The 9924-nt window shown below is 46.6% G+C and overlaps 1 protein-coding gene across 5 annotated transcripts in view; it reads left to right on the forward strand.

Moving 5' to 3' along the window:
* ALKBH8 (alkB homolog 8, tRNA methyltransferase) overlaps positions 1-9565 on the forward strand; it is a 39085-nt gene extending 29520 nt beyond the window's left edge. For all 5 annotated transcript variants that reach the window (XM_078766115.1, XM_068132146.1, XM_068132147.2 and 2 more), the window contains 3 exons: positions 4145-4518; positions 4785-4934; positions 8832-9565. In XM_078766115.1, coding sequence (XP_078622241.1) covers positions 4145-4518; positions 4785-4934; positions 8832-9500 — 1193 coding nt within the window. In that variant the 3' untranslated portion in view covers positions 9501-9565. The remainder of the gene's footprint in view (positions 1-4144; positions 4519-4784; positions 4935-8831) is intronic.
* Positions 9566-9924: the final 359 nt, after the last annotated feature.

Raw genomic sequence — 9924 nt, forward strand, 5'->3', positions numbered from 1 at the left:
GAAAGAAATGGAGGGTTCTGGAATGGCCAATTCAAAGCCCGGATCTAAATCCCATCGAGATGTTGTGGGGGGATTTGAAACGAGCTGTGCATGCAAGAAAGATGATGGGAATATTGCCTGTGATTGATGCTGTGAAGAGGAACAGGTTGAGATGGTTTGGTCATGTGTTGAGGAAGGATGAAAGTGACTGGTTGAGAAGAGTGATGGAAATTAATGTGGAAGGAAGTAGAGGACGGGGAAGACCGAGAAAGACTTTGCTAAAGATGGTGGAAGAAGAAATGCGGGCAAGGGGGTTAACAAGGAGAGATGCAGAAAATAGGGCAAAATGGAGAAGATTGTCATGGTTTGGTTTGTTTCGCAAGGCTAACCCCCGCTCTAGCAGGGAAAATGGCCTTAAAATGCATGTTGTGTTGCTGTTGTGCATGCAAGAAACCCCTCAAACATCGCATAGCTGAAAGAATTCTGCATGGAGGAGTGGGCAAAAATTTCTCCCAGTGGATGTCAGAGACTGGTAGACAGTTATAAGAAACGCCTACTTGAGGTTGTTTCTGCCAAAGGGGGCAATACTACCTATTAGAGCCAAGGGTGTACTTACCTTTTCCACATGTGAAATTTGCATTTATATTTATTTAAATTATACAATGGACTATAAAATGTAAATGTTTCATGATATTTGTTATATTATATTGAAGGAACTGCGCTCCAATGCGAGTCGAAAGAATTGACGCGACCAAAGACGGAATTCGTCCGAGTTGCTTTATTGAAACAAAACAGCTCAGGTATTCTGACAAGCCCGTTTATCGGGCAGCAATATATATACACATTTATGTCGGGAAGCTTGCCCGGCAAAAGCTATACCGGGCATGCCCGGGTGTCAAGGGCGAGCCTTGGAAAGGCGAGTCTGGACCTGCCCGGGCGTGTTTGGCTGCGGCCTGGCAAGTCGAGGCTGGGCGTGCCCGGGCGCTCTGGACGAGCACTGGAAAAGCGAGAGCGGGCATGCCCGGACGCTCTGGGCGAGCCCTGGAAAGGCGATAGCGGGCATGCCCGGACGCTCTGGGCGAGCCCTGGAAAGGCGATAGCGGGCATGCCCGGACGCTCTGGGCGAGCCCTGAAAAGGCGATCGCGGGCATGCCCGGACGCTCTGGGCGAGCCCTGGAAAGACGAGACCGGGCGTGCCCGGGAGGTTCGGGCGTGCCCGGGAACAGTGAGTCCGGGCAAGCCCGGGAGAGGCGCGTCTGGCCGTGTTCTGGCCGGTGCAAGGCGATTGTGTGCATCCAGCGGTAACCGCTACAATATCACCTTTATCTGTCAATATTGTTAAAAAATGAAGATCAAATAGCTGTATGTTGTAATATGTTGAAAAAGTCAAAACTTTACATGGGGTGTACTTACTTTTTCACGTGACTGCATATATATCTCCGGAGCTTGGCAGGCTAGGCAGCCATACGTGGCGATGACGTCATGACGTTCGCTCATTAGGTGGAGCACCAAAGTACAGATACTAATGAGTTACTCCCAACCGCATCCAGGTCGACTCCATATCGTGAGTGGATACCAGAGATAATGTTACCATGTGGCAGGCAGTGATTATCGCTCCCAGTAAGGTGCAGCAGTATCTGTATTGCTGGCGGTTCCCCACTGATGGTATGAAGTCGCATTATGACTGAACCACCTTTGGAGGCCATTTTTCCCCACAGAGCAGGGGTTGCACTTTTTCGGGCAACGTGGTCCCCTTTTTGAAGCAATGTTTTATGGCCGAATGCCCTTCTTTCCCCCAACCCTGTTGGGCGCCTCTTGCAACACACAGGGAATTACCAGTGATTTGGTACTCAATTTGCCGACCTCGGAAGGATGACAGGCCGAGTGAACCCCCCTGGCGTTAATTCAGCGATCGACAGGGATTCGAACCTAGGATCCCAAGCCAGCACCCTAACTGCTAAGCCAACATGAGGCTGAAGTCACATAATGACTAATATGTATGTATGTATGTATATGCATATGTATATAATAGGCCTTAGGCTCTAGCAGGGAAAATGGCCTTAAAATGGTTGGGTGTGTGTGTGTGTGTGTGTGTGTGTGTGTGTGTGTGTGTGTGTGTGTGTGTGTGTGTGTGTGTGTGTGTGTGTGTGTGTGTGTGTGTGTGTGTGTGTGTGTGTGTGTGTGTGTGTGTGTGTGTGTGTGTGTGTGTGTGTGTGTGTGTGTGTGTGTGTGTGTATTTTCTGTATGTCTATCAATAAAATTGGCCCCACCGGTAGTAACCCCATCATATTGCATGCCATTGGAATCATTTTGGAAATTGGCGATGCAAGAAAACTTTTTCAAACCTGAAGGGTAGGGGTGGGCAGAAGACCCAAACTCTCTCTCTATGCAAATGTGTATCATATAGCATTACATGGAAGATGAAGAACAAGAACAACACCAACTAATATATATGTAGAACATTCTATATATTGTGTTAATCGTTTCGTTAATATTACGAGCAACTGTCCCCGCCCTATGGGCGGGGCTTCAATTGGGAGGCCCAAATGAAAAGGCAAAATATCAGAAATTGAAGGCTTTTTTTCTTTCAAACGATTTATATAAACATCCGTTAAATTGCGGTGCAGCCATTTGTGCAGCACCCGGGAAAATAACGTCATGCGGGAGCAAGTATCAGCAGGATGTGGCAGTGTGGGAGTCCACGTTTCTGATCCTCCTTCATGCCGAAGTAGCCCACCACTTCTCCAAGCATTCCGCTCTTCAGATCCGCCATGACAGATTTAAGCTTGATACTGAAGACTCGTGCAGTTAGTCCTCCCGATGTTGTATGTACTCCCGATACGTGTTTCCTTCATTGTAAAAACTTCCAAATCAACAGTTAAAAGGATTTTGAGCCGATCGGTGTTACGGCCTTGGCAAGATCGATGGAGACAGCGATCTGTTAGCGTATTCACCGCCCAAATAGCTATGTGGAATTCTCTCATGTAGAGATTAAACTAATCGTTTTCACAATCGCTATGTCATATGTACTCCCGATACGTGTTTCCTTCAATTGAAATGGGTTAGAATTCTCTCAAGCATGGATTCAACCCATGTCCTTATAAAAGGTCTTTGTCCGAGGTCACCGAGTTTGATCGGTGCAGCCGTTTGTGCGGCACCCGGGAAAACAACATCGTCACAATGAGAACAATGAACGTTATGCGAACGCGAATGTTATGCGGGAGTCCAAACCTGAGAATGCTGGAGACTAAAGCTGAAATTGGGAAAACTAAATGGCCTATTTTACTCCTGGAGATCCCAGGATTACCCACCGAAAATATCTTTGAGATCGGTTCAGCAGTTTTTACGGTACCTTCGAACAGACAGACAGGCATTTGGTGAATTATAGTAAGATAGTATTACCTGCTCAATTTATATGTGACTAGGGCATGCCCGTACTATATCTATATCTAAAATTATACCCCCCCCCTCTATTTACATGAAATGGTTTGGTCCATGAAATGTTTTGGTCCATTCGCAACGCCAAAGCGAACGGCGAACGCTTTACATGAAATGGTTTGGTCCATGAAATGTTTTGGTCCATTCGCAACGCCAAAGCGAACGGTGAACGGCTTGCGAGTACAGTGACAATCCCCCCCCCCCCCCCCCCCCCTCTATTTACATGAAATGGTTTTAATTAGTTTTAAAACATAGTTTAACGCCAACATAGCGGCAACATAGTTTGCCAACGTGAAATAAATGAATACGCTCTCAAATGTGCCGTCCGAGGCAGAGTGTGTTCGCCACGTTCGGCACACGCGATAGCTCGCTGCTCTCTGATTGGTTGAATCGTTTTTTGGACATAGCTCGGTAAGTAATTGTCCGATTAATATGAAACCTTGAAAAGGCACATCCTCGGGTCCCCAGCAATATACCTGGCAAGTTTCAAGTATATCGGACCGGTAGTTGTCGAGAAACAGCGGTCGCATACACACACACACACACAGACAGAGATTAGTGGAATTATAGATAGATGAATTCATTGGAGTCATACATAATACCGGCTCTTCTCCAAATTCCTTCCGCACAAGGTGTGGGTTCCTCTGCGAGGAAATTAATACAGTGATAAACCTTGTCATTAATCATTCTGCTAAGAGTGATGCTTTCATCCATTTGTTCTCCTCAGCCTTTCCCTCGACCTGTGATAGCCAAGTTGGCAAGCAAGCATGTGAAGGCATCCGATTGGATGAGGAAAGAGAATTGGACCCACCTAACGAAAGTCTGAACCGATCACACCTTTGCCCCTCGACGGCGGCAGTGCCTGGGGCAGGACAGTTGGTGAGGCCGAAACTGCCAGGTGACAAAGCATCTGCTGAGAGGTTGGAGAAGGCTTATGTGCATGGCGTGTACGACACGATAGCGGCGCATTTCAGCAGCACAAGGCACTCGCCATGGCCCCGTGTGGCTGCCTTCGTGCGAGGCCTGCCTGATGCTGCACTGCTGCTGGACATTGGATGCGGAAATGGGAAATACCTGTCCGCACACCGAGGACTAGCAATGGTGAGGGGAAATGTGCTTACAGGGTATTGCTGCTTGTTGTTTTTATTTTGAGACAGTTCAATTTATCTCGTTGCTCCAAGGTGTTTCTTTCCTCTTTGTGCTACACGTAGCACGTTTCACCTTTCATGCGGGACACTGAGTGTTATTTCCGAAGCATTTTGCTTCGATGTACCGTCCTGGCCTCTATTTTTGAAAGCAATCCTGTGGACTATCCAATGATGGACAGATACACAAGTCTAAGTAATGTGGCTTTCCGTTTGTGACAGATTGGCTGTGACCGCAGCTCGCCATTGATGGAGATCTGCCACCAGCGAGGTTTCCAAGCATTGGTCTGTGACGCTCTGTCTCTACCTGTGCGTTCGACTTCCTTCGATGCCTGCCTCTCGATCGCCGTTGTCCATCACCTCTCGACTGCAGTAAGGAACTGAAGGCCAGCGTCGATCTTTACATGTTTATCATATGTATGAGGGATTATTTTTAATATTTTTTTGCGTTTTTTGTTTGATTGTTTTAAATACATGATCAAGGCTCATGGAAGAGTTGGAACACAATGGAAGAGAACAAAATGGAAAGGGGGAAACACCAACAGCAGAATAGAAATTAGTGGGTGTGAGATCAAGGGGAGGAGGAGGAGGAGAAGGACACATGGCGGTGAACAACAACAACAACATGCATTTTAAGGCCATTTTCCCTTCTAGAGCGGGGGGTTAGCCTTGCGGTCCCCATGACAATCTTCTCCATTTTGCCCTATTTTCTGCATCTCCCCTTGTTAACCCCCTTGCCCGCATTTCTTCTTCCACCTTCTTTAGCCAAGTCTTTCTCGGTCTTCCCCGTCCTCTACTTGCTTCTACATTCATTTCCATCACTCTTCTCAACCAGTCACTTTCATCCTTCCTCAACACATGACCAAACCATCTCAACCTGTTCCTCTTCACAGCATCACTCACAGGCTCTATTCCCATCATCTTTCACAATTCATCATTTGTCTTCCTCTCTCTCAACCATATGTTGATATGTTGGAGATGGAGATATGTTGAAGGCAGCAGGAAGTTGGGGTGTGAAGAGAATGACAGAGATCTGTAATCTGGTGGTGAAAGAAGGCCGCATTCCAGTGGATTGGGAACTGAGTACCCTCGTCCCTCTATACAAGGGGAAAGGTGACCCTCTGGAGTGTGGCTCGTACCGAGCGATAAAGTTAGTGGAGCATGGAATGAAGGTATTGGAAAGGGTGTTGGAGAGGAGGATAAGGAAGAAAGTGAAGATCGACGAAATGCAGTTTGGATTTATGTCAGGAAGAGGAACGACAGATGCGCTTTTCATTGTGAGGCAGTTGCAGGAGAAGTACATGGAGAAGAGGAAGAAGTTGTTTTTTGAGTTTGTTGATCTGGAGAAAGCATTCGATAGGGTTCCACGCAAAGTATTGACATGGGCATTGAGGAAGTTAGGAGTGGACGAATGGTTGATCAGAGTAGTGATGGCAATGAACAAAAGAGCGCGCACAGCTGTAAGGACGAAGGACGGGAACAGTGGTGAGTTTGAGATGAAGGTGGGAGTGCATCAGGGGTCGGTACTAAGTCCACTACTATTTGTAGCTGTGATGGAGGTGCTGGCTCAGAACGTAAAGGAGGGTTTACCGTGGGAGTTGTATGCAGATGATCTGGTGTTGATTGCGGAAAGTATGGATGGACTGAAGGAAAAGATGAACAAGTGGAAGGAATGTATGGAGACAAAAGGTCTAAAGGTGAATATCGGAAAGATGAAGGTGATGGCAAGTGGTAAAGCATGTGGTGAGGTGGAAAGAACTGGGAAGTGGCCGTGTGCTGTGTGCAGGAAGGGTGTCGGAGTGAACTCCATTCAATGTACAATGTGCGCTGAGTGGGTTCATCAAAAATGTCGTGGTCTGAGAGGGTCATTTACCAGTGTGGCAGCTACATTCAAATGTAAGGTGTGCACAGAGGGAGCTGCAGATGGAGGAAATGTTGAGTTGGATCTTGGAGACGGTGTGAAGCTGGAAGGTGTGAAAACATTTTGCTACCTCGGAGACATGCTGAATGGAGAAGGTGGATCAGACTCGGCAACGGTTGCTCGAGTGAGATGTGCATGGAAGAAGTTTCGGGAACTGAGTGGCGTGCTGATGAGGAGGAGAGGGTCGCTGAAGCTGAAGGGAAAGGTGTATGCTGCATGTGTGAGAAGTGTTATGATTTATGGGAGCTAGACATGGGTAATGAACGTAGAGCAGCAACGAAGGCTGGAAAGGGTGGAAATGCGAATGGTTCGATGGATGTGCGGAGTATCGTTGAGAGAGAGGAAGACAAATGATGAATTGCGAAAGATGATGGGAATATTGCCTGTGATTGATGCTGTGAAGAGGAACAGGTTGAGATGGTTTGGTCATGTGTTGAGGAAGGATGAAAGTGACTGGTTGAGAAGAGTGATGGAAGTTAATGTAGCAGGAAGTAGAGGACGGGGAAGACCGAGAAAGACTTGGCTAAAGATGGTGGAAGAAGAAATGCGGGCAAGGGGGTTAACAAGGAGAGATGCAGAAAATCGGGCAAAATGGAGAAGATTGTCATGGGGACCGCAAGGCTAACCCCCGCTCTAGCAGGGAAAATGGCCTTAAAATGCATGTTGTTGTTGTTGTCTCTCAACCATACTCCACACATCCACCAAACCATTCGCATTTCCACCCTTTCCAGCCTTCGTTGCTGCTCTACGTTCATTACCCATGTCTCGCTCCCATAAATCATAACACTTCTCACACATGCAGCATACACCTTTCCCTTCAGCTTCAACGACACTCCCCTCCTCATCAGCACGCCACTCAGTTCTCGAAACTTCTTCCATGCACATCTGACTCTAGCAACCGTTGCCGAGTCTGATCCACCTTCTCCATTCAGCATGTCTCCAAGGTAGCAAAATGTTTTACACCGTCCAGCTTCATGCCGTCTCCAAGATCCAAGTTAACATTTCCTCCATCTGCAGCTCCCTCTGTGCACACCTTACATTTGAATGTAGCTGCCACACTACATTCAACAGTGAACAAGCGGTGAACAAGCTGCACATAAGCTGAATGAAACAAAGGAAGAGGAAGTGGGCAGGTGGGGATGAAACAGAAAAGGAACAAACCAACGAACAACTAACAAATGAATAAGTAAGAGAGCGGGGGAGGGGGAAGGTCACAATAACGTGGAAAAGGGGAGTGCTTGGCAATTGGGTCATTTGGAAAAGAGATAATGAGTATGGGTAGGGTATGACCTGATGTAGTAGTGAACACCTGTCTTGGACCCTGGGGGAAGAATGGGGCTGAACAGACTGAGGTAGTCGGTTCCACAGGTGAGTGAAAAGAGGAATAAATGAGTGTGGGTGAGTGGTGAGTCCGCATTTTGGGAGTTTAACAAGAGGGTTACTGGCAGACGTGTGCACCCTACAGAAACCGAAACCTGGGAGGGGCAGAGCCAAGAGAGGCCAGAGGGACCAATACCAAAAAGGAGTGTGTAGAATATTGTGGATCTCATTTTGCCTAATGCTATCGTGGGCACAGTTACGTAATGGGCAGCTGAGTGTCACGAACAGGGAATGAGCAGAGGTTTCCAAACTAATGATAAACAGTGTTTTTATTACGATATGCTTCTCCAGGATTTCTAAAGCTTCTGTAACAATCTCGAAACTTTGGTGTCATCATTGTGAAATAAGCAGATATCTCTCATCAACAAAACACGTCTGTACAATACGTTGGTGTGAATCTTTTTCTTTTTAAATTAGCAAATATGGATATAGTGGAATGATGAACAAAATTATCAGTTTTTGTTGTTTTGGGAATATAGAGTACCAGCATGTGGATATACAATCGTTGGATGTAAATACATGTGCTTCCTGTCACTTTCCATGTACATATTTGTTTCATCATAATAGTTTGGGTATGTTTTCTTTGTGAGAGTTTATTCATGTGAAGGACTTGACATCCTTGAGGATGGTTTTCTAGCGGAGTTCAGTGGCATTCCCGGTCTTGCTATGGAATCTTCTACGGGTTGTTAAACAATGGAGCCATTCTGGAGCTGGGTCAGGCTGTGGCGACCCTCCTGAATGGAAGGAACCGTTGAAAGCATTGAGGTTTATTGGTGCAAAATGTAGCAGCATTTTGAGGATCTTCAACAGAGGAGTTGTTCACCCATGTGGGGGATGATGGGGCAGAGGTTAAAGGGGTCATGCTGACAATATCTGGCATCAGCTCGTGGTGGTACGGTTGTGTTTGTCAAAAGGCTTGATTGTCAAAAACTTTAGAACCTTCTCTCTCAAACTCCCTCTGTGTTCAGGAGAGGCGCCATGCGGCCCTGGTGGAAATGGCACGAGTGCTACGGCCTGGCGGTCGAGGCTTGGTATACGTTTGGGCTTTGGAGCAGGAATACATGCGTGTAAGGTCCAAGTACCTGCAGCAGAAACGGCAGGGCACACGGTGTTCCTTCAACCAGATGGAGCGTGAAGATTTGAGTTCCCGTGGTGCTTTGGGTATCGTCGGTGGGGAAAATGGAGGTGTTAAGGCTGAGACTGGTGAGCAATCATCACAAGTTCTGGCAACGGAGGGAAAGAGGAAACCCATACCAGACAAGAATGAGCCCAGCAGCATTGATTCTGCCGCCGCTCGAGCCGGGAAATGTGAGTCATCCGAGAATGGAAGCACGGTTCTGTCCACTGGTCTGTTATCCATCCATAAAAACAGGACGCCTTTCTCATCCCAGGATGTCCTCGTACCGTGGCATCTAAAGACTCAGGAAAAACAGAATGCATCACCTGCTGGCTCCAGTTTGTCGGAACCGGACCAAAAATCTGTACAACATCGGTTTTACCATGTGTTCCGCAAGGGGGAGCTCGAGTCTTTGTGTTGCAGAGTACCTGACATTCGTGTTGTTGAAATGTACTATGATCAGGGTAACTGGTGTGTGATTTTTGAAAAGGTGTGTCATCAATCAAGCACTGTATTGTAAAAGCAATTTAAAAAGCTGAATCCCAGTCCGACATTTTAAATGCAAAGTAAAGTTATTGCTCTGAAGATACCTCGAGTTTTATTACCCTCCCGAGAGGGGAGGGTATTGCATTGGGTCTGCTTGTTTGCTTCTTTGTCTTTGTCTGTCTGCACAGAACGTGACTACATGAGTATGTGTATTAATTGCGCACTATTGAAATGTCTGTGTATGTCTATTAATTATGTACTCTATTGGAACGTGAGAATTGAGTACGTCTATTAATTACGTACTATGCAAATATATGTACGTCTATTAATTACGTACTATTGAAACGTGACTACGTCTATTAATTACGTACTATTGAAACGTGACTACGGCTATTAATTACGTACTATTGAAACGTGACTACGTCTATTAATTACGTACTATTGAAACGTAACTACGT

This window comes from Myxine glutinosa, chromosome 12 (genome assembly GCF_964187855.1).
Source record: "Myxine glutinosa chromosome 12, kmMyxGlut1.1, whole genome shotgun sequence".
NCBI classification, from domain to species: domain Eukaryota; kingdom Metazoa; phylum Chordata; class Myxini; order Myxiniformes; family Myxinidae; genus Myxine; species Myxine glutinosa.